The 24736-nt window shown below is 43.7% G+C and overlaps 1 protein-coding gene across 4 annotated transcripts in view; it reads left to right on the top strand.

Annotated features, from left to right (window-relative positions):
- Nucleotides 1-24736, top strand: part of PARN (poly(A)-specific ribonuclease) — a 156955-nt gene that overhangs the window by 63526 nt on the left and 68693 nt on the right. Inside the window, exon 22 of one of the 4 annotated variants that reach the window (XM_045071921.1) lies at nt 22087-22258. The exons of 2 other annotated variants lie outside the window; for them this stretch is intronic. In XM_045071921.1, the coding sequence (XP_044927856.1) occupies nt 22087-22214 (128 nt within the window). In that variant the 3' untranslated portion in view covers nt 22215-22258. Of the gene's footprint in view, nt 1-15816; nt 16924-22086; nt 22259-24736 lie in introns of those variants that run through there. One more of the 4 variants, XM_004750348.3, reaches the window with a different exon arrangement.

The raw sequence follows: 24736 nt of genomic DNA on the forward strand, positions 1-24736 counted from the left end.
TTATTTGACAGAGAGAGAGAGATCACAAGTAGGCAGAGGTGGGCAGAAAGGGGGAAAGCAGGCTTCCCGCTGAGCAGAGAGCCTGATGTGGGGCTCGATCCCCGGACCCCAAGATCATGACCTGAGAGGAAGGCAGAGGCTTAATCCACTGAACCACCCAGGCGCCCCAGCCTTTTTTTTTTTTTTTTTAAGATTTGATTTATTTATTAGAGGGGGGGAAAAAGCAATTAGGGGGCATGGGCAGAGGAAAAGGGAGAAGCAGACTTCCCGCTGAGCAGAGAGCCCAATGTGGGGCTCGCTCCCGGGACCCCAGGATCACGACCTGAGCCAAAGGCAGACACTTAACTAGCTGACTCACCCAGGTGTCCAAGAAATCATCTCTAAGGGTCACATCTGCATAGCTCCTTCATTTTTAAGATTTGTATTCCTAACTTAGCTTTATTAAATAGGAGAGGGGCCCCAGCAATATTTTTTAGAAGTCAGAGGACCTTCTAGTCATACTCTCAATGTTTAGTCATTGAGTGTTTTAGAGTGTCCTAAATGTATTAGAAATTTTCATATGAATAGCTCGAGAAAAATAACCTTTTCATTTCTTTTGAAAGCTGGAAATTGCAGCATACTACCAGAGTTTTAAAAAAGCAGAGATTGATAGAGGCACTTCAGAAGAGGTAGAAACCTGACAATTATTTTGTAAAGGCAGCACAAATTCAGGTAGTTGTAGAAATTCCCAATAATGCTGCCTGAGGAACCTGTTCAGGACGATGTGTGGGCACGGAGGGAGCGACGTGCTTCACTTCAGTCTAGGGTACGGTGCTGTGCTTGTGTTTATATTAAATTGTACTTTTAGAAGCACAGCTTTTATTCGTGCTGAACAGATGAGTATTAAGTTGTGGTTATGACTCAAGGCGATTGTTCAGCGCTGTTTTGTTAAAAGTGCTTACAACTTTAAACTTTATCTGTGCATTTTTCCGTTTGATGTCTGCAGAATTTGTAGTGATAACTGCTTACTTCACATGTGATACTGGTGATTTGTGTTCTCATTTTTCCTTCATCACAGTAGTTGGGAGTTACTGATATTTTAAATTTAATTTTATTTATTTATTTATATGAGAAAGAGAGAGAGCCCACCCGTGAGCATCCACAAATGGGGGAGGGACAGAGGGGAGGGAGAACCAGACTCCCTGCTGAGCAGGGAGCCCGCTGTGGGGGGTCGATCCCAGGACCCCAGGATCATGATCTGAGCTGAAGGCGGGCGCTTTACCAACTGAGCCACCCAGGCGCCCCTGTGGGTTACTGATTTTGATGGTCTTTGCAAAGAACCAGCTTTTGGTTTGGTTCATTTTCTGTATTGTTTGTTTTTGTTCATTTATTGGGTTTCCGCTTTTTTTTTCTTTTTCCCTTTCTTTTTTTGAAAAATGTTTATTTATTTTAGCAAGAAAGAGAGAGAGTGCTTATGAGCATAGGGAATGGGAGAGAGAATCTCCGGCAGACTTTACAGTGAGCCTGGAGCCCGATACAGGCGGGATTTCACAACCCTGAGATCCTGACCTGAGCCGAAACCAAGAGTCGGCTGTTGAACTCACTGCGCCATCCAGGCATCGCCCCCCCACCCTGCCTTTTTTTAAGTTTATTTAACTCTGTACCCAACGTGGAGCCCAAACTCACAACCCCAAAATGAAAAGGTACACAGTGTACTTCTCCAGCTGAGCCAGTCATGCACACCCCCTTTCCTTCCTTTTATTTGCTTTGGGTTTACTTCGCCTTTCTTCTTCCCACTTCTAGAGGTAGAACCATCCGTGATTGATTTTTAAAATTTTTTCCAGGGGTGCCCAAGTGACTCAGTTGGCTAAGAGTCCTGCTCTTGATGATCTGCGCTCAGTTCTTGATCTCACAGTCGTGAGTTCAAGCCCCATGTGGGGTTCCACACTTAGCATGGAGTCAGCTTAAAAAAAAAAATTCTTTGTAGAATTTTTTATCCTGGGCCTTCTAGAGATTGCCCCTGGGTCAGTACAGCTTAGCACTCAGTCTCTGATTGGTCAAGTGTGTACTTAAACACCTTGAGCCCATGAAGCTTCCACCTCTTTCCAGCTGGGAAGACATTCAGCATTCTAACAGTTGGCAAGTCTTCCCCATTTCTTTTTCTTTTTTTTTTTTTTTTTAAAGATTTTATTTGACAGAGAGAGATCACAAGTAGATGGAGAGGCAGGCAGAGAGAGAGAGAGAGGGAAGCAGACTCCCTGCTGAGCAGAGAGCCCGATGCGGGACTCGATCCCAGGACCCTGAGATCATGACCTGAGCCGAAGGCAGAGGCTTAACCCACTGAGCCACCCAGGGGCCCCAAGTCTTCCCCATTTCTTACTTTCAGTTGTACCTTCTCGTCTCTGGTGCACCAGCACTCCCGGCCAACTAGTGTTCTGGATGTAGCCAGGACTCTTCCTACTCATTGATTTTCACCTTTTTTTTTTTTTGTTTCTCATACAAACATTTAAAGCTGCAAATTATTCTTTAAGCACTGCTGTAGGTGCATCCCACAAATTACATGTTGTAATTCCATTATTGCTAAGTTAGATACCCAGGCACCCCTGGCCTTTTTGTGTTTTTTGTTTCCGCCTCCTTTTCTTTCCTAGTACTGTCAACTTACCTGTGTGTGTGTGTGTGTGTGTGTGTGTGTGTGTGTGTGTATGGTGATTATTTACATGCTTTTGTCATTTTAAAGCTCGTTCTTTGTTCCGTCTGTTTTTCATTTTTCTCTCTCCTGTCCTCTTTTGGATTATTTGAAATTTTTAAAGAATCCCATTTTAATTTCTCTCTTGCCTTTTTAATGCCATCTCCTTGCAATATTTTTTAGTGGTTGCTTTAGAAATTTTAACAACCGTCTGTAACTTTTCACAGTCTACTTAGAGTTCATATTATACCACTTGACATACAATGGGGAAACCTAGGATGCATATAAGGCCATTTATTCCGATCCCCATTGGTTTTCATGCTGTATTGGCATATATGTAATATGTGCATACCTGATAAATCCTACGAAGTGGTGTTATAATTTTGTTCTAAACAGTCCTGTGTATTTTAGGAGATTAAAAGGCTGAATTCTTTTCTCCTTACCCTGACATTTTTCATTTTAGGTATTGTCTTCATTCATTCCTGAAGACCCAAGTTTCTTTTGAGTATCATCTCACTTCAGCCTACAGAGCTTCCATCAGTATTTATTACAGTGCTGGAGTGGTGGCAGGCTGATTGTCTTAGTTGTCCTTTATCTGAAATATGTCTTTATTTTGCCGTTATCCATGTAGGATGTTTTAGCTGGCTAAATAGAATTCTGGATTTCTCTCTTAGCATTTTAAAGATGTTCCTCTAGGGGCGCCTGGGTGGCTCAGTGGGTTAAGCCGCTGCCTTCGGCTCAGGTCATGATCTCAGGGTCCTGGGATCGAGTCCCACATCGGGCTCTCTCCTCTGCAGAGAGCCTGCTTCCCTTCCTCTCTCTCTGCCTGCCTCTGCCTACTTGTGATCTCTCTCTGTCAAATAAATAAATAAAATCTTAAAAAAAAAAAAAAGATGTTCCTCTATCTTCTGGTCTCCATGGTTTCTCATGAGAAGTCTACAGTCATTTGCCTCCTTGTTGCCATAGAGAAATGTGGGTATTCAAGATTTTTCTCTTTGTCGTTGGATCATTGGTTTTCAGCAATTCCACTATGATGGACTTTGGCATGGCTTTCTTTGTAATTGTCCTCTTGGGGTTGACAGAACTTCTTGAATCTGTACATTTAATTAAAAAAATTTTTTTTAAGATTTTATATATATTTTTTAAAGTAATCTCTTCACCCATCATGGGGTTCAAATTCACAACCAAGATCAAAAGTCAGATGTTCTATGGACTGAGCTGTTTTCACATTTCATGCCAGGCACCCCTTGAATCTGTAAATTTATGTCTTTCACCAGATTAGAAAGTTTTGAGACATTACTCAAATATATTTTTCCTGTCCTGTATTCTCTTGCCTCTTGTCCTGGGGGCTCCAGTTACCTATATGTAGGAGATCTTTTTTCTTTCTTTTTTTGAAAATAAAGATTTTATTTATTTATTTGTTTTTTACCTCAGTGAACATAGTTAGAATCGCCTGTTTAAAGTCTTTGTCTAATAATTCCCACATCTGCATTACCAAGGTGTTGGCACCTGTTGATCACTTTTGTCTTGAGACTGCGTCCTGTTCTCTTGGCTCTTCATGTGTCAAATAACTTGGGGTTGTTTCCTGGACGTTGTGAATGTTCTTTTGTGGACACCCTGCAATCACTTCTATTCCCGCAGAAGAGTGTTAGTATTTTTGTTTAAGTTTTAGCAAGCATTTAACTTACTTAAACTCAGACTGCAAACTCTTGCATGTCTGCAGTGGGAGGGGGCTCAGATCAGAGCTCAGACTGCTTTTGGTCTGCCATGGGCACGGTTAAGTAAAGGGTCACCCAGACACATGGGCTGAGTCTATGCACCAAATTCAGAGTTGCCATTTTCTGGTTTCTTCTGTCCTAGGATTCCTTTCCCACTCTATTGCCACTGGTTGCCTCATGCTTCTGGTTCCTTCTACCAGAAAGACATAGGACTTTTACAGTTGTTGCCCCATGCCCCTGTCACTTCAGTTTCCCCTTAGGGCATAGTCACACAAAAAGACCCTAGGAAATTTACTTCATGTCAGCTTGCTTCCTCCAGTTTTTTGTTTTTTTTTTTTACTTATTTATTTGACAGATGACAAGTAGGCAGAGAGATAGACGGGGGCAGGGGGTGGGCAGACTCCCTGCTGAGCAGAGAGCCTGAAGCGGGGCTTGATCCCAGGACCCCAAGATCACGACCTGAGCAGAAGACAGGTTTAACCCACTGAGCCACCCAGGTACCCCAGCTTCCTCCAATTTTTAACTCCTTTGCAAAATATACCTGTTTCTGTCCATATTTCAGAGTCCTCAGATACTTGTTTTTGTTTTCATTTTTGCATCCCCCCCCCCCAGAGCTTATAGTTATTATCAACAGAAAAGTTGACCTGTTAGCTTATCTTTCCAATCCTGGAGGCAGAACAGCTTTACCTGTGCTTTCCAGTTGTGGCTCTTACAGTATCTGCTTTTGATGTAACACTTCTGCCATATTATAGCATGCTTAAACTACCTCTTTCTGTTCATTAAATAACATTTTAAGAAAATATCATGTTTAATGCATTAAAAACCAAACCATGTGACTTACCTCTTTTAGCCAATTAAAATTGACTTCAGTTTCAGTTCCTTTTGGGTAGGCATACATAGCAATAGACAAAATCCAGACCAAGCATTTGATATCTTTGTTTCTATTTGTGGTCTTTTTCATAGTTCGCTAGTGCATTACTGTATATTTATCTTTGTCAAAGAGGAAATGTACAAAACACTCGAGAAAGAACCAAAAATGAATGTTTTTTTCCTTTCATGTTTATTTTCCTAATCTTAAACCTTGCATAGTGTTGGTTTACAAAAATTACCTTGATTATAAATATAGCAATGGATAAATGAGTTCAACTGTGACAGGACTTTATAAGGGTTCTATGAAATAAGCTTGTTTTAGAGGAAGGGTCTGATAACTTACTTGTGTGTTTAAATGATACAGGATTTTCATGCCATAAGTGCTGCATCCTGGAAACAATGTATTTGTTCTTATATACACAAGGTTTTTATAGTAGTGGCTTATTGATAAGGAAAATAATTATTAATGAAACATGTAAATGTCTGTGTTTTGTGTATGTATCTTTTGATGAAAACTTAAAGCAGCTGACTTTTTTCTTTTTTTTTTTTAAACTCCTCTAAGTCACTTAATCCACAAAAAGCACTGTGGAAAATTTTAACAGTATTAAGAGCCTTCTTGTTTTCCTAATTCCCCTGTGTGTTTTATCTTGAGAATTAGCAGTGTTACACATCTGTCCTGTGAAATCTGTATCAGGCAGATTTTTTTGAGAATAACAATAACTTGGACTCCCCCTAATTAGTGTTCTTTAGAGCATGAGCTGGTATGAGAATGGGGCAGAAAGCTTCCTGACTTCAGATACGGCTTCCCATGTTCTTAATGTAATTACCACCGCTAAAGCAGCAGTGACAAAATGAGTTCTGTGGCAGTGAGAACCTAGCCAGGAAAAAGAAATGGAGGTTCAGTTGGTTAAGCCTCTGCCTTCAGCTCAGGTCTAGATCTCAGGGTCCTGGGATCAAGTCCTGCATCTGGCTCTCTGCTCAGCAGGAAGTCTGCTCCCCCCCACCCCACTGTTTGCCTGCCTCTTTGCCTACTTGTGATCTCTCTCTCTGTCACATAAGTAAATAAAATCTTAAAAAAGAAAAAGAAATGGCGTGTTTGTGCTCTGGAGGCTGACCTTTTGTGTTCCGTTAATTTGTTTCTGGTCCAGGGCGTTGGGTTTGATGTTTGTGTTCTAGAGGCTGTGTTTTCTGGATCTAAGAATGTCAGCTTTGTGTTGCACTGTCAGAATATTCAGCAGATCTGTCATATTTAATTGTTGTATCATTCATAGCAAACTGCTCATGTTCTGTTCTCCTGCCCCCAGATTTAGACTAAATCAAGTTCATTATTGAAAATGTGATACTTGAAAATATGAAGAAAACAATTCAATCATGGTCTCACAACCTAGACATCAATATTAGTAGTATTTTGACTCATATTTCTTTTTTATTTGTTTTATTTTGTAGAGATGAGTATTTTCATGACTTTTTTTTTAAAGATTGTATTTGTTTATTTGACAGAGAGATCACAGGTAGGTAGAGAGGCAGGCGGGGGGCCGGTGAGGGAAGCAGCCCCCCCCCCCCCCGCTGAGCAGGGAGCCAGATGCGGGGCTTGATCCCAGGACCCCGAGATCATGACCCAAGCTGAATGCAAAGACTCAACCCACTGAGCCACCCATGACTTTTTAATATCAGTTGGAATCTGACTTCAGATGCATTTTTGGATATGATTTTTTAGTTAATATTAGGTCATGAGCATTTCTCGTGCTGTCACACGGTTTTCTGGGAGAGTTTTCTTTTAATGGATGCATTGCATTTATATCCGTTTGGGATGACAAGAGTTTATTATTTCAAATTCTTTTTTTTTTTTACATTAAAAAAAAAGATTTTATTTATTTGACAGCGAGAGAGTACAAGCAGGAGGGAGGGGAAGAGGGAGAGGGAGAAACAGGCCTCCAGCTGAGCAGGGCACCCCACCCCCCTGCCTCCCCCAACATGGGGCTCCATCCCAGGACCCTGGGATCAACCTGAGCCAACGTCAGACACTTAACTGGTTGAGCCACCCAGGCGCCCTAAATTCCTTAAAGAGCATCTGTGTACCTTACTTAGTCTTTGTATCTTTCATTTTTAAAAAAAAAATTCTGAAGAAGCAAAATCATTAGATTCAAATAATCTTGAAAAAAAACTAAAAACAACTTATTTTTTTCTTATTAAACAGTGATGATTTATTTTTGTTACTAGAAAAATTTTAAACTACAGAAAACTAAAAATATTATCCCATGCCCCTCTCTTTACTAATGAAGATAATTGCAGTAATATTGGAGGTTTACCTTTCTGTTGTGGTATTTAAGTATATATTTCATCTAAGCTAATGTATACTTTGTATATTGTTTTACGGTTCTTTTAACAGTTCTCTTTGTGGACATTTAATTTAAGCAGTTTTAGGACTCTTGATTCCGGTTCCAAAATAAGCTTTTATTTATTCTTCTGATTGAGCTTTAGAATCATTTGTTAGCGTCACTCAGAAAGCCCCCTGAGATTTTTCACTGATGTTTTAACAAATTAATTATATTGGCACCTTTACATAGACATACTGAATCTGTATGACCACAAATATATGTGTCTCCATGTGCACTCAGATAATCTTGTGTATCCTGGAATGCAGTGGTAGGTTTGATTGCTGATATTTTCATTGTGTATACTGTTTAGGGTTATGCAGAACACTCTGGAAAGCAAGGACCATTGTGCCTGATTTAGTACCACAGTCGTAGTTCGCTCTCGGTAAATTTTTGGAATGTGGGTGGCAGTGGGAGACTGAAGGCTGAGCTGGATCTGCCTGATTGCTTCCAGGCCCCTGATGACTAACTTTTGAGGGCTCAGTGTAAACGTTATGTCTCTGATTCTTATTCTGGAGGCTTCCAGGGCCATTTGATGTCGTTTCTGTCACCGGAAAGAGTGAACTGGCTGATTAAGTAGGTTAGCTGTGTCTGTCTTCACACGCTTGCCTTGTTTCCTCATCCACGATTCTGTGTTTTACAATCTGTTTTTAAGAATGAAATAAATCAGGGTGCCTGGGTGGCTCGGTGGGTTAAAGCCTCTGCCTTCGGCTCAGGTCATGATCCCAGGGTCCTGGGATCGAGCCCTGCATTGGGCTCTGCTCCGCGCGGAGCCTGCTTCCTCCTCTCTCTGCCTGCCTCTCTGCTTACTTGTGATCTCCCTCTGTCAAATAAATAAATAAAAATCTTTAAAAAATAAAAATAAATAAAAATTTTAAAAAAAGAATGAAATAAATCGGGGCGCCTCGGTGGCTCAGCGGGTTAAGCCTATACCTTTGGCTCAGGTCATGATCTCAGGGTCCTGGGATGGAGCCCCGCATTGGACTCTGCTCAGTGGGGAGCCTGCTTCCCCCTCTCTCTCTCTGCCTGCCTCTCTGCCTACTTGTGAGCTCTGTCTGTCAAATAAACAAATAAAATCTTTAAAAAAAAAAAAATAAATCTGGTTTGAGCAAATTGGAAGTAGTAGAAGTGAAATGATTTGGGGGTTCTCAGTGGCTAATTAGAAATAATATTTTGTTACTAAAAACATTACCAGTGAATCTCTTGGGGTGGTGGGATTATAGGTAGTTTTAGTTTATTGTGGCCCCCCCCCATTTATTTATTTAGTTAGTTAGTTTGTAGAGTGACAGGTATTACCTAGGGGTTAAAGTATTTAAATTTAAGATGAAAACGTTATTACTTGCTTTTTTGTATGTGCAAGAGCAGAGCAAAAGAAAATGTCTTGCCTTTGAAACTTCTTTTATGACTGACTGTGGTTATTTTGCGGTATCTTATCTCTAATCATGAAATTCCTGGAATTCGTTTCTTTGGATTTTCCTTCTTCAACTTCTTGGTTTAAATCTCCTGTTTCTGAAAGGGTGAATTTGAACAGTTTTGAAACATGCTCTTTAATGATAAGATTTCCAGCGCTGGGTACTTTTGCAACCTGCCCTCTTTTGTCCTGGAAAGAAGCCCAAATATCACTTTAGTAACAGGATGGATGTCACTTTGTTAAGTTTAGCAAAAATGCCAGAAAATGCTAGACCACCGGAGTGTTGGGTAACTTATAATTGATGGTTGTGGTGACCCTAGCACTTCAGATGATGATTTTGCCTGAACTTCTACACCCCACGTCAGTATATCTAGGCATTACTTGGCATTTTTCATGTCGGAGGATTATAAAAAGCAAACATTGCTTAAAATAACTTAGAACAAATCACACTGCCTAACTAGTGGGATTGCCCTTTGTCCTCCCACGTTAATTGGAGAAATGCAGGAAACTGATTTGTTTTCCCGTTGCATCAAATGCCAGGGAGCAAACTGCTGTAGTACTGAGAAAAGGAACCTAGAAAAGACACAGTAAAATAAAACTTTGAAACTGGGGTTTTCTTCCCCCTACACAAATCCTGTATTGTTATCATAGAGGTTAATAGAAGGGAAATAAATCATGACAGCATATTATATAGCTTAAAGAAATATGAGCTGCATGTAGGACACCCACTGATTTTAGTAATTGTTAATTCCCAAAGTAAGTTTGTATTTTTGAAGCATGAGCAGGGTCACATTTAGGGGTGCATTTTTGTAATTGTGTTTTACATGGTGTGTAAGCCTTACTGACTTATCACTGTATATTGCTAGGTACCTTTAAGTGTCTGTGTTCAGTGTATTTATAGTAACAACAGAGAAGAGAATAATTATGAAGGGATTTTGCAAGGTTTTTAACAAGATGGTTCTCTTTTGAAATCTGCAGTGTTAAGCTTCGCATAAATATTTGTCTGTCTCCTGCTGAAGAAACCGAAGGACTAAATTTAGATGGGGAATAGAGACAAAATAATAGTCTTTGCACTCAAGGAATTCATGGTCTAACGATGCAGACGGGTATCTGGACAGCACACGCTCGGTGCTGTGATGAGGGAGGGAGAACCCACCCAGACTGGCATGAAGATGCAGAGAAGGGTCAGCCCAGGAGGCTTCCTGGAGGAGGTGATGCCTGTGCTGATCCCAGGAGGTGGCCTGGTGGAGGAAGGCTGAGAAAGCCCTGGTGAAGAGAGGGACCAGTAGTACATCCTTTGGTAGGACTGGAGCAGAGGGTCCGTGTGGTTGGGGCGGGGGTGTGTGTGGTTAGACGGTAGAAACACAGAATTTGTGTGTTAAAAAGAGGAGTTTGAATTTCATCCTCTGCATAAATCTTGCTGTAATATTGGTATGGTGGGTTTTTTTTAATTAAATGACGTTTTCAAAAATAAAATATTACATTTAACTACTTTTCTTTTAGAAGTATGGGGCTTTTGAAAGAATTTCCAGGTGTTGAGTGTCAAGATTGTGGACCAAACAAGGAGCAGCCTTTGGAAAGCTGGGTTGTTGTCCGAGTTTCCCCCCTCCCCAAGCCCTGTGGCTCTCTTCCATAGTCGCCCAGTGGCATTATAGCACCAAGGCAAAAATAGATGGACATATTCGAACAACTTCTATTTATTTTTAAAAGTCTAGAAGGTTGGTTTTGCATTTACTCTAGCTCGTAGCCTTCTCTGAGAGACTGGGGCCAAATTGAATTTATCTGGGAACCTGTCACATCTATAAATGCTACATGGAGTAATAAATGGGCCATCGGCTTCCAAGAATTGGTGACAGTGCACTTCAGTTCCTAATTTAGCATTCATGAAAATTATCCCTTGACAAACAAGATCATAAAAAAAGAAATTCTGCTTGACGGACCCATCTTTTGATAAGCAGCTAAACGTGGCTGGAGCGAGTCAAGGTAGGGGGTAAATGACCAGTTGAAAGAATGCAGATGGCAGGTGTTTTCATGTTCAGGGGCCTGAGCCAAATCTTGTCCCACGCGCTTTCCCTCACTCAGTAGACCAGGCTGGTGGGGAATGGCTGCGGTGGTAATTTCACATCCTTGGTATCTGGGAAGATGTTTTGTGCGGGCTGGGGAGGCTTGGAGGAGAGATCTTGGTGTGGTCCATGAGAGAGGGCGGGGAAGAGAGCCAGGCATGTGGGCACGAGAAGTAGGAATCCGAGTGGATGTTGGCGACAGTGTCCGCCAGTGTTCGTCAGACGGTAGTTGACTCTGTCAGCGGGTTGTGAGATCATGTTAGTGAGTATGACCAGCATTTTTATAAAAGGACAGAGTTAGAAACTTTCCGAGTGAGTCCTGTATATTGAAGGCAGGCTTGCTTTTTTGCATGTAACCTTTTTCAGGTATAGATCTGTGCACACGGATGTACGTGTTTGTGCCCCAGGTTGTAATAAAAACGTCTCGTTGTAGGCTGTGGCCACGAAGGTTTGAACTCATGGGCTTTAGGAAACTTCCATGTATGCTGAGCACCGTGGCAGGTGTTAGTAGTATATGGGAGGCAGTGAGCATAGCTCTGACAAAGACCTTGATCCTCAGGTGCTTCCTTTCTCTAGAGCAATTTGCAGTGGGAGATTTCATGTGGCCGGCCCCTGGGAAGAATGCTCATTCCCTTACATTACATCTCCCCTGGCCAGGAGATTTCCATGCTCTCTCCAAGAAGGGGATAATCTGCTTAAACATCTCACCATGCTGTCCCTCCCTTTTTGCTCGGGCCTCCTCATGGAAGGAGGACAGGTATCATATCTGATGAGTAAAGTCAGGAAGAAGCTGACATCCCAAGCCCCTTTTTGACCAGGGGGTAAGGCTTTGGCATTGAAGAGAGCAGGCCTGGAAACTGACTTTGGGGGTCCCTTCTGGCAGCAGAGCCTGGGACATCGTTGAGAGTGCTGAGGCTCCTTGTGGCCGTCCTGTCTCTCCACTGATGGGGTCTCCTGGTCTGGACCCTTAAGCTGTGGCAGCAGCTGTGGTCTGAAACCCAGTGTACCTCAGGCCCGAGATCCATCTCTAGCACCATCTCTCTAAGGAGTCCTGTACTTGGGGGGAAACGTGCAGATGCTGAGTCATCGTGAGCGCTCCCGTCTTTCCCTCAGCTTGTTAGGACCCAAGAGAGCCTGATGCCCCCACTTGCCGTCCCCTACCCGGGGAAGATGTCTTTGGAAAGGGTCGGATGCAGAGGGCTTTGGTTCCCGTGGTGTGTGAGCTGCGGAAGGCCTCTCTTACACGCCCAGTAGGGTATGGGTGTGAATGCGGGGGGCCCTGATAAGGCATTTCTTTGGGCGGGCCTGACAGGTTCTGCAGTCCAGGAGAGCTGAGAGGCTGGGTGTGACTGTATCGTGTCCAGAAGCAGAATGACACTCAGGAGTGACCTCCCATTAACATTTTTTATGTTCTGGGGTTGGTCTCTGAGGGAGTTTACTTACCACAAACGTTGTTCAGATTCTGTGAAAAAACTGAATTTTCTCCTTTGCCGCCCTTCTGGATTAATGACCGAACAGTTCAAGTGCTTTTAAACTGCGGCAGTGACTTTCTGTGTCTTAACTAGCATGCCATCAGCCAGAAGGTGGTGCTGTCGTGTCGGCAGCCAAGCCCCCTTTCCCTCAAGTCACACTTGTCATTTAAATGCTCATTCACGCCAAGTAACGTGCGCACGTTGAGGCTGTGGTGTTCACGGCGTAGCCCCGTGCAGTGTGTCACTGGACAGGCAACAGGGGACATTTGTGGGATCAAAGCTTCAGAATCCGGGGTGGGGGAGACCCGCCACCAGGTTAGCCTTGGTTAGGCTGCTCGCTCAGGGGTATAGTGGCACTGCTGGGAAGGCAGGAGGATCACATCTACTCGGTGCCGTATTGGTTCCTACACTGTCTCCCGTGTTCAGAGGACAAGAGGAGACCTCAGAAGGAGTCTGACCCCTCCAGGCCGGGAGGCAGCAGGTTTAATAAAGCAAGGGGACTTCCATCCGAGGCCTGTCTCAGGCTTGCACCTGCTGGCCAGAGTCTTCAGAGTTTATGTTGAGGCCTCCATGGGGTTCAGTCCCATGGACTGCCCAGATGGTCTCCGCACCACTTTCCTGTCTGAAGGCTGTGTCCTTGGAACAGCTTCCCTCCAGTAGGCAGGGAAGGGGGTGAGTGCAGATCCTCTGATTGGGGGGAGCCAGCCCATGGGTCAGCTGGAGGTCACCTCCTCACCATTATCTCCTCCAACTTACGCAGTCTCCCGTGGTTTGGTTTGAAGACTTACGAATAGAGATGAGAGGCATTTCCATAGACAGAAAGCATTTTTTTTTTTAAGATTTTATTTATTTATTTTTTTTCAGAGAGAGAATGTGTGTACAAGCAGGCAGGGTGGCAGGCAGAGGCAGAGAGAGAGAAGCAGGCTCCCGGCTGAGCAAGGAGCCCGATGTGGGACTCCATCCCAGAACCCTAGGATCATGACCTGAGCCGAAGGCGGTGGCTTAGCTGAGCCATCCAGGCATCCCAGAAAACATTTCTTCCTATTCTTTTTTGGAAAAGATCTAAGTATCTAGAGGAAGACTCATGATGTTTCTAAGAAATACTGTGCACAATTCAGTGCTTAATGGACAGTTCAACCAAGTTGAACTACCTGAGCCAATCTCTCAGTTTGTTTTAACCACTTGAAAGAACCCCAGATGGTATGACAGACTTGGAGTAAAGCTGTGTGATCTTGGGTGCCTGAGTTAACCTCTCTGAGCCTTCAGCCGCTGGGAAAATCTGCTGCTCGGGGCTGGGAACAATGGATGGAGGTCGTAAAGGTAATGTTCTCAGCACAGTGCCTGGGTCTAGCTGCTCAGTCAGTGTTCACTTCTTCCCTCTGTCCCCCCTTTCAGAAAATCAGCCATTAAAATAATATTGCTCCCTTGATTTTACTTAAAGTATGCGTTGCAGCGTTGTGGAGACTGACTGGGTACAAAACCTCTTGGTGTTTGCACGTGGACCTCGGGGGGAGGCCATGCTTGTTGCTGTAAGTGGCTTCCAGTTGAAATCTCCTGCCCATGCCGACCGAACAAAAGACCAGACCCGTTGCCACAGTGATTTTCAGCCGTCTGCCCTTTTCTTGCCCATGGCTCCCAACAGCTGGGCTGCCGTTCTAATTCTCCTCTTTTTCTTGCCGTTAGGGGTCTCCCTCCGAGCCTTCTCGGTCGGTCCACTTCACTCCTTATGGGGGCAGCTTTCTGTTAACGGGGGAAGCATCATCAGTCATGGGAGGATTACGGATTCGTAGACACAGAGAAGTCTGTAAGATTGCTCTAAGGTAGGGTCTGTGGGTCTATTCTCAGACTCGGTTTGGGAATCTGGTTTGGGAATGGTCTTGAAAGTACAGGCAGTCCTCGTTCTGCACAGATTCTGCATTTGTGCATTTACCTACTCGTTAAAATGTTTTCGTAACCTCAAAATCAGCACTCACGGAGCTTCTGCGGTCACTCACGGACATGCGCAGAAGGCCGAGCGTCTGAGCCGCCCGACGCACACACTGCCCAGTTGAGGTGGAGCAAGGCCAAGGTGACGCTCTGCCTTCACGGCACAGCTCTCAGGCTGTGAACAAGTGCCCTTTCACGGAATTTGTAGGACCACGGTTTCCGTGGTTTTGTGCCTTTTGCAGCAGCCCCCCACCCCCACCCCTACCCCACTATCACCCCCACCATCACCCTAGCACGGTGCCCAAATGCTGTCCCATGTTCCTGAGCACCAGAAGACTGATGTGCCTTATGGAGAACGCACCGGTGTCAAATACACTTTGTCCATGCACGAGTTAACAGTGCTGTTGTTGGCAAATTCATCAGTAACGAACCAACAGTGAATATCCAATAAGGTATCATGAAACGGGAGCACACATGCAGCAGGAGTGCGTGTTGATGGCTTGAAGAAAATGTGGCTCGCGTCTCTAACCCTGGTTTTCCGCAGGAGCCGGACTTCAGAGACACAACTGTTTGTTCCTTTCTGTCTGCCTTTCTCCTTCAGGGGGTTCAGCCCAGAGGCCTCAGGGCTGCCTGCGTTTTGTTTGTGATTCAAGGACAGATACCTGTTGTAGAGCTTCTAGAAAGCCATGGGGCTCTTGTCCGTCAGCAGCACTGGGCTGTCCTAGTGACGCAGCCTGGCGGGTGGCTCGCACACCACTTGGAGCGTCTGCAGACAGGGAGGTGAATGGAGAAGACAAAGAGTCTTTCTTGGGGGACATGAGAACATGGAGCCGTATCCTCAGTTTATTATGACTAATCATTTTAGAAAAATGATAGTTGTCTAGCTAAAGGATCGAGATTTGTTACATCCGGTTGTATCTTGAACATCTCTGCTTTTAATTCTTGTGCCTTGAATTTGACTTTAATCAAAGATGGTGTTGTCTGTATTTCTTTCTCTTGTTATCAACCCTCTGGTCATCAGCTTCTATCTTAATGTTTCCATCACATGGTGAGGCTTGGGAAAACCGGGAATCTGAGGTTTACCTGGCCAGGCTCTTCGTTTCAGCCTCATTTTAACTGGCACCTTGTCTCTTGAAAAAGGAAAGAGCGGAGATGGACTAAGAGCAAATAGTAGTCGAGGATTCTTTTATTCTTCTCAGCCAGAAGGCTTTCGCTAGTGGAGCCTACGTTTTAAGGAAAGCGTTGTTTTTAGGTCTGTCGAGCTAATCAAATGCTAGGAATCACGGCACAGCTCTGACCTGTCCTTTGACCTGCAGGACCCCTTAACAGGTGGATGTTGAAGAGGGACAGTTTCGAGTGTGCTGGACCCACCGAGCTGGACCGTCCTCTACCGCGGTGATCACCCAGCCGGCTCACCACCTCCTTCACTCATGTGCCTGGAAGCTGTTTCCACAGAGATGGCCGCACTGACTTCCCTTTGAACGGGGTGTGTGAGCACCCGACCTCCATCTGAGAATGACTGGGTGCCCTGCCTTTCTGTCTCGGAAGGGGAGGGGTGCCCCTTTTGTGACCGCAGCGTTGATGGAACCATTATCAGTATTAAGTACGGACACTGACAGGCCTTGGCCAACCTCAAGCCAGACTTTCCCAGACACATCCTTATCTTTCAGAGGGGAGGGTGTCATCTGTTTCATTTCTTGGCGGAGAACAGCCTTTATCCATTGGTGCATTTCCTTCCTCATCTGTAGTTAGAGTGGTATAGGAGCTTAATCTGGATGCTTTCTTCAGAGGTCTTCAAACTGAAATTCTGTGAGGAGATTATCTCTTAAGTATTCTGGATAACGTCAGACAGTAGAAACAGGGAAATACTTCAAGCCCCCCCATGTGCTGGTTTTAAAAAAATTGTTAGTATTTGTTCTGAAAAATACCTATCATAGACTGTTTTTAAAATCTGTCATTGTTTAAAGTCTCCTTTACATCCTTGTTCGTGTAATTAGATCTTTCTTCCTTGTCATCACGTAGACCACATTGGGTTATATTTATTTATATATAAATAAAGGATATATTTTAAAGAATACATAATATATATGTATTCTCTATACATAGGATACAATCATGGTATCTGGTAATAGAAAGATTTAATGGATTCTAGTAAGGAAAGATAAACATCACGATCACAGGCCAGGATCTGAATGGCACCGATGACTATACTTTGCTGATGTTCCCCGCTTGGAGAAATTTTTACAACCAGTTGATAATCAGTTTTAATATTGCTTCAGAGACATTTTAAGGGAATAATGTTCAGGAAATTACATGTAAGTGGAGAGAAAATGTTTTCCGTAAAGTATTTTAAGTGAATGTAAAGACTTCTCTCTAAATTTCCATTGGATTTCTCATTTGAATAAAGGGAACTTTTCCCCCTGCCTTGCTTGCTAGTGTTTTGAAAAGTGATTGTTAGAGCTTGATCTTCGGCTTCTTATCTTGATAAATCGAAGGCTCTTAATGCTGTAATTTAGCAGCAGCAGTGAACAGCTGCCTCTAGGAATAAAGATCTTTTTTCATAATTCATGTTTGGACAAGAAGGTGTACCTGGTAATGAATCTTGATTATCTAAACGGCCAGTGATGGACCTCAGCTATGATAATAGACTGGTTTGCCTTCAGGCCTCAGCTCTTTTTTTGAGCGCTTACTGATAAGGAAAAACAAAACAAAGAATTCTTAACTAGGTAGTTGCCTTGGGGAAACAACAGCTCCTGAAATGTTTCCTGTGTTTTAGGCTGAGAAAAAAGAGAATTTAAATAAAACTCACAGGTTAGAACCAGCTACAGAGGTCGGTCTCTGGGCTCCCCTGAATGATTTTCTTCTTTGTTACCTTAATCCAGCAGCACTCCCAGGAGAGCCTGGGGCCGGGCTGGTTTTGTTTCCCTCCTGTGGTTAGCTGCTCTGCCTTTGATACTGTGTCATAATAATTCCTTGTTCGGTGTGAGTATCCAGCCTTCCCTGTAGCGGTTACCTCGATACATAGATACAATATTCATTTTAGGTTAGCTGGAAGGTAGGCTTCTCTGTGCTCAGAGAAAGTGAAAATTATTCTAATTTGTACCCCAGCCCTCACCGCGGAGTTGCTGGCTCTGTTCACATCATGTCAGAGAAGGTGGTTAGGATGGTCTGTGGTATTAGCTGAGTCTTGCTTTATGACCTGGTTCGTTCTTATTTATTTATTTATTTTTAAGATCTTATTTGTTTGACACAGAGATCACTAGTAGGCTGAGAGGCAGGCGGGGGGGTGGGGGGGGGAAGCAGGCTCCCCGCTGAGCAGAGAGCCCCATGCGGGGCTCCATCCCAGGACCCTGAGATCACAACCCGAGGCGAAGGCAGAGGCTCAACCCCTTGAGCCACTCAGGCGCCCCAACTGGTTCTCTTTAACAAAAATTCCCAGAGTGTTTGGAAAGAAAGTGTCATTTTTCTACTTGGGAAGTCTAGGGTTCCGTATGTCCAGGAGAGCCATCTTGTTAAATAATGTAGTTCTATTCTTTTATTTATTTACTGATTGCTTTTGTTTGCTTGATCTCTAAATGTACAGTTGGGTTTTTGTTCTTGTTTGTCTTTTTTAACTCCTACTGTGGTTTCGACACGGTTGGTTTTTCCTTGTAATTCTCTCAGGGTTGGCTTTGGGTAGCTGAATGCTGTTCTCATTGGTGATTTGTCGTTTTGGTTTTTGCCCAGAGGTCAGTTTTGTCTGAGATAACTTGTTGCTACCAAGCTTTTCTTTTTTGGCTGGTATTGTCCATTCTCATATTACTTTGAACCGTTCTGAGTTGCTCTGGATGTGTCTTTTGTGAATGACAGATTAAAATTTGCATCTCTTCAGTTTGAGAACATCTGTCTTTTAAATGGAGGGTTTGGTCAATCTATCTTTACTATTTACTGTGCTTGGTTCTTTTTCTTAACACCCACTTGTGGAGCAGGCTTGGTACAGTTTCTCTTACCAACGACGCCTCTCTTCCCAGCTGCAGTCTTTGGCAGGGTCAGACTTGGTTGCCACCTCTCTGGGCCTCTTAGTGAGTTCCTTTGTCCCCTTGAGTAAGGGACAGAAGGGTCAGGTAGGGAGAGAGCCGGTAGGGGGCTTCAGAATCAAGCTCACAGAAATCCCAAAAATGTGGAGATGTAAAGAAACTAGAGATAAGGGAGCACACCAGACCACCCTACCCTAGGTGTGTATGTTGGGGTTGGGGGGGATGTGGTCTTTTTTTATGACAGTCACCTGTGACCAACAAAGAATAACCAGACCCTAGAAAGAAGTAAGCCATTAAAGATGTTATCACCAGTCCTTACCCAAACCAAACCGCCGCAGGAATGATAAGACTGCAGGCTTCCTGGTTAGTTCTAATTAAGAGACTGTTTGTTACTGGAGGCACATGTTGGCAGCCCTGTTGGGGAACCCCCCCCCACTCCTGAGAGCCTTCTTTTTTTTTTTCCTCCTATATCCTTGCAGATTAAAACCCAGCTTTACCCACTCTCCTTTGTCCCCGAGATTTGTTCTTTGACTCCAGGAGACGAAACCCTCTCCCTCTCCCTCCCCAGCCTTCCCTTGGAGAAGGCAGCTCTTCTGCGTGCCCAGCTCGATGTGGGGCTCTGGGTCCAGCCTTCTGCCCCTTGCACGCCTGTGCACATCTGGACCTTAGTGTAGCTTCGGGGTGTTGGGGCTGCTCCCCAGGTCTCGGCCCCCCAGCACCGCCTCTGCTGCTTCTCTCCTTCACCCTGGGCTTTAAGTTCTCTTATTTCTGACCCCCTAAGGATTTCTTTTTCTTTACTTTTAGCTCAGCTCTACATTTGGGGTGGGAGGAAAGGTGCTAGTTTCCTTTCTCTGACTCTCCTGTGTATTCCTGGCGGGAGGAAACTGCCTGGTGGTGTCTTAGCTCCATCCGCCTTGTCGCCAGCACCCGGCCGAGTTCTCCCTGGTTCTTTCTGAAGTGTAAGTGGCGTCCGTGGCCGTAGATCTTACAATGTTGGTGTCGGGCTTTTCTCGCTCTCTCCTGCTGGACGACTTTACCTTTGCCCCTATGTCATATTTAACAGAAATTCCACACGGAAAACAGCAGGATTTCTCTGTGACTGTGCATGAAGGGTCCGTCGCTCCATGTGCTCCCTTAACTGACATGTGACTCTGTCCAGGCTTTGCTGCACATCGCATGTTTGTTGTGCTGGAGCATCGACAGGGGATGGGACCCGCAGGCCACCGAATTGTTTGGCGACCCTGGTTTGCTCTCAAAAAACAGCTGCAAAAGCTCAATTTGGGGAATGTGGTGACTCCCCATCTATTACTTGAGCTCCTACGTCCCACAAGTGCTCATGTTCCAGGGGAGCCAGATTCTGGTCGGGGTGTCTTAGCTGATGCTCAGGCCTTGCCTGGATTATTCTGGCAGCGGAGGTTGGGGGAGGAATTTAGCGTATTGCACATCAAGTGCTCTATTTTCCTTTTTCATGTGAAAAAGAAAAGGGAATGCTTTGGTTTGCCAAAGTGTGTTGTTCTAACAGCTCTTGGGAGAGCTAAGGAGCGAAAATGACGTTTTGACAAATCTTTTACCTTAGTTAATTAAGCTCTTTGGGGAACTAGACTGGAAAACTGAAGGGAAATGCATTGCAGCATTGTTACTGGAGAGGCCAATACCATGGTGAGTCTTGGGCTGTAGAAAATTCTTCTAGGCTCTCTGACGCAAGCTCCTGTGGTCTGGTTGTCTGGGTGAGCTTTTTAATTGCAGAAAACTTTTAAAGATAACCCAGCAAAGACAGAACAATACGGGGCACATCGGTGGCTCAGTCGTTAAGCGTCTGCCTTTGGCTCAGGTTATGATCCTAGGGTCCTGGGATCAAGCTCTGCATCAGGCTCCCTGCTCAGGGGGAAGCCTGCTTCTCCCTCTCCCTCTGCTGCTGTGTCTCTGTCAAATAAATAAAATCTTTAAAAAAAAAGAACAGTATCATAATGAATCCTTCTGTACCCTCACCCCTCGCTCTTCAGTCACTACCACGGCCAGTCCTGTTCTGTCTCTGTCTCTGCTAATACCCACTCTCTCCCCCTTTTTTTTTTTTTTTAATTTAAAGATTTTATTTATTTATTTGACAGAGATCACAAGTAGGCAGAGAGGCAGGCAGAGAGAGAGAGGAGGAAGCAGGCTCTCTGCGGAGCAGACAGCCCGATGTGGGGCTCGATCCCAGGACACTGGGATCATGACCTGAGCCGAAGGCAGAGGCCTTAACCCACTGAGCCACCCAGGCGCCCCCACTCGCTCCCTTTTTGTCTTACTTTGAAGCATGTTCTAGATACCATATCATAATCACTGGTTTAAAAAAATATATATATATTTTTTTTTCCATTGTGTATGCTGCCAAGACAGATTCTTTTTTTAAACATAGGCACAGTATTATTGCTCTTAAAAAATAAGTTCTATCTTAATATCCTCAAATATTCACTTACTGTTAAAATGTCCAGTTATCTTACAAACATGACTTTTTCTGTTTGAGTCAAGATCCTTGTAAGGGGGGCTTCTGGGTGGCTTAGTGGGTTAAAGCCTCTGCCTTCGGCTCAGGTCATGATCCCAGGGTCCTGGGATCGAGCCCCACATCGGGCTGTCTGCTCAGCAGGAAGCTGCTTCCTTCTCTCTCTCTGCCTGCCTCTCTGCCTACTTGTGATCTCTGTCTGTCAAATAAATAAATAAAATCTTTAAAAAAAAAAAATCCATGTAAGGGCCACACATGCTGATTGTTGAAATGTCTCTTGTGTCACTTAAATCTACAGGTCTCTCTTACAGAGTCTTCCTCTTCATTTGTTGAAAAAGACAAAACAAAACAGGGTCATTTGTCTGAAGGCTCCTGTAGTCCTCATTTTACCGATTGCATCCCCTTGTGTTGTGTTACGTATTCTCGTGTCCTCCTCTTCAACCTAGACCCGTTACTTCATTAGGGGTCGGTATATGGCAATGTTGTAACTCCAGCATTCCTTTTCTATTTCTGTCCTGTTTGTTGGAATGCATCTGTAGAGAGAAGCTCTGAGTTCTCTGTGACTTGCAATGAGGATAGGAAAAGCAGAGTATATATTTGATTCTTTCCTTTCATTTATTGCTTCTTGAAAAAGTTGGTCAATTTACTAGAATTCTCAAGGGTGACCAATAAGTTGTTGTAGTATCGTTATGAACTCATGGCTGTACGGCTTGTCAGTATCTTCAGTGCGATGTCATTAGTGGCCTTTTTTTTTTTTTTTAAGATTTTATTTATTTATTTGACAGACAGAGATCACAAGTAGGGAGAGAGGCAGGCAGAGAGAGAGACGGAGAAGCAGGCTCCCTGCTGAGCAGAGAGCCTGATGTGGGGCTCGATCCTAGGACCCTGGGATCATGACCTGAGCAGAAGGCAGAGGCTTTAACCCACTGAGCCACCCAGGCGCCCCTCAGTGGCCGTTTTGACCCTTGATGATGATCCGGTGGTCTCAGCTTTGCAAGGGAGAGCCTCTGTAGGATGGCTGAGTCCTTTTTACTTGTCCTGTGGTATGATAACATGATCCAAGGCTCATTGGACATTTTCTGTTATAGACCTGGAATCAGCACTTCTCCAGGGAGCTCTGGTTGCTTTTCATGAAAATACTGTTTCAAGACCACAGTCTGGGTGTTCGAGTGTTCACGTCACGGTACTGAGTTGGTTATTGTTTCTGAGCCTTTGATAGAGCTAAGAAAATCTATTTTCTGTTTGTTGTTCTCCCTCCTTCAGATCATACATCATGAGTTCAAACTGCTATTTCTTATTCAATATTAGGACTACAAGTTTTTTATTTAACCTCTGTCTGTCTTACATATATAAGACATATAAGGTATATTTTCCTATACCAAGAATCTTGGTTCTCAGTGATACTGGGAATGGTAGAAATAGAATACCATATAATTATTCATTTGCATTTTCCCATAATACATTCCCAGCAGTTTCAGAATAACCAAACCAATGCAGTTACCAGCAGTGTGACAGTTTAATTTTTTTTTCATTTCTTTTTAGCTTAGAGTGTTTCCTTTGAGGGATGTACTATCTGATAGCTATTTTAAAAACCTCCTCAATTCTGTCATTATTTATCATATATGTATATGCACAAGCTTTTATAGGGATAGTCTTTCTCTATATGGTCTGTTTTATTTATTCTTTCTCCTTTAATTACTGTGTTTTCAGATTTTGTTTGGGGGGGGTATGTGTGTGTATGTGTTTAGCCCAGCTTAACATTTTTGTTCTGAGGGCTACCATATTCTAATCCCACTGTGTTTCCGTAGCTGCCTCCTTGTTTTATCATCTGTTAGTTTCCTTTGTGTGCACTGTTCTTGTTAATATACCTTTAACCAAAGCGGGTCACATGACAGTTTTGGATTCAAAGGGAGAAGTAAATGCACTCTTTTTTTTTTTTTTTAAATTAAGATTTTATTTATTTATTTCCGGCTTGGCCCAACAAGGGGCTCGGTCCCAGGACCCTGAGATCATAACCTGAGCTGAAGGCAAATGCTTAATGATTGACCGAGCCACCCAGGCACAATACACTCTTGAAGGAAAGAGCAGGAAAGCCATATGCAAAGGGTGTGCGTAAAAAGAAGGCAGAATTTTTGGCCATTTTGCCTTCTGCTGCAATAATACTATGTAATATTTCTGTCTGGCCTATTTTTATTTTATTTTATTTTACCTTTTAAGGATTTTATTTATTTGACAGAGAGGGAACACAAGCAGGGGGAGGGGCAGAGGGAGAGGGAAAAGCAGGCTCCCCCCTGAGCAGAGAGCCCAACGTGAGGCTCGATCCCAGGACCCTGGAATCATGACTTGAGCCGAAGGCAGATGCTTAACCATCTGAGCCACCCGGGTGCCCCTATCTGGCCTATTTTTAGTCATTGCCTATTAGTTTCCTACTGTGAGCGATATTGAAATGAGCTACTAATCTGTTCTTTTTCCTGCCTTCACTCTTCCCTGCATCTGATCTGAAGAAATACCCTTTTACTCTCCAACACCAAGTGCAAGGAAGACAGTGCTCGTTTTCTGCCCTCATGGCCTCCCTCGCTTTCCCTTGTCTTTTCCTAGTACCCGGACGGCATCTGCACGGGCAGAGCCAACAGCCATTCTGCGTGACACTCTGTCCCCCATAACCATCGATCAGTTTTAGCTTTACAGGTGACTCTCCGTGTCGCGCCCACACAATGTCGCATGTACCTACGACGATGCTCCTTCAGTGTGCTTGTGCGAAGCTTGTTCTCTGGTGCGGCTTTTGGGAAGAATGTCGCAGAATTCTTGCATGTCGGTTTGTCTATAGCTTTTATACTTGAAAGCCAGTTTAGTTAGATGCATATTTGTATACAAAAGAGCACTGGTTCAGATATTCTTCCCTTAGTATTTTAAGCATGGTATTCCGTTTACTTCCGGGGTGACGTGCTGTTCACAGAGCTCAGGGCAAGCTGATGTTTTTTTTTTCCTCTTTTAAATGACTTATTCTTTGTGTCTGGGTGCCTAGGAGATTTTTTGCTTTAATGTCCACTAGTTTTATTAGAATGTGTTTTTCCAGTCTAGTTGTCTGGGATCTGTTTTCCCCGGTGTGCGGTGTGTTTTTTCCCTGTGCTGTAAATACTGAGTCTTTTTTTCCGGTTCCTTTAGCAAAGTTGTCTTAAATTCTAATTTTGAGCATTGTTCTTTACCATTGCTTTTGTTTCTGTCTGTGTGAACTTAAACCCATTAGGGTCTGTCTTGTTTTTTTTTTTTTTTAACCTGTCTTCTGTGTCACATTTCTTCTGTATCATATTTAATCTCTGTGTTTCTTTTTGGTTTAAGATCTTTCCTCCTTTTCATCTTCTCTCTCCTGAGACATTCTGCATTCACTCATTTTTGTGTTCTGATTTAGCCTTCACTTATGAAAGCATTTCTTCTCTAATTCTTTCCCGAGTTCTGTTCTTTTGAGTACTATCTCCTCATTTCTGAGTTTTTCTGCTTGTGATTGTGTCCTTACGTATTATATCATGCTCTTAAACTCCTTCAGTTCCTTTCAAAATATTAGGTACAGTTTTCATGTCTTTTGCAGGCCTTTCTGGCGCGCTTTCACTGACTATAAGGATAATTTTTCTGCTGCTTCTTTATAATAACTTCCCATGGGATTTGAACACAATCCTCTCTGTTACTCATTTTGGCTCTACTTTCTTTTTCTTTTTACTATAAAAAACCCCCTGAAGAAAC

This window comes from Mustela putorius, unplaced genomic scaffold (genome assembly GCF_011764305.1).
Source record: "Mustela putorius furo isolate JIRA1106 unplaced genomic scaffold, ASM1176430v1.1 tig00004007_pilon_pilon_pilon, whole genome shotgun sequence".
Lineage (NCBI taxonomy): Eukaryota > Metazoa > Chordata > Mammalia > Carnivora > Mustelidae > Mustela > Mustela putorius.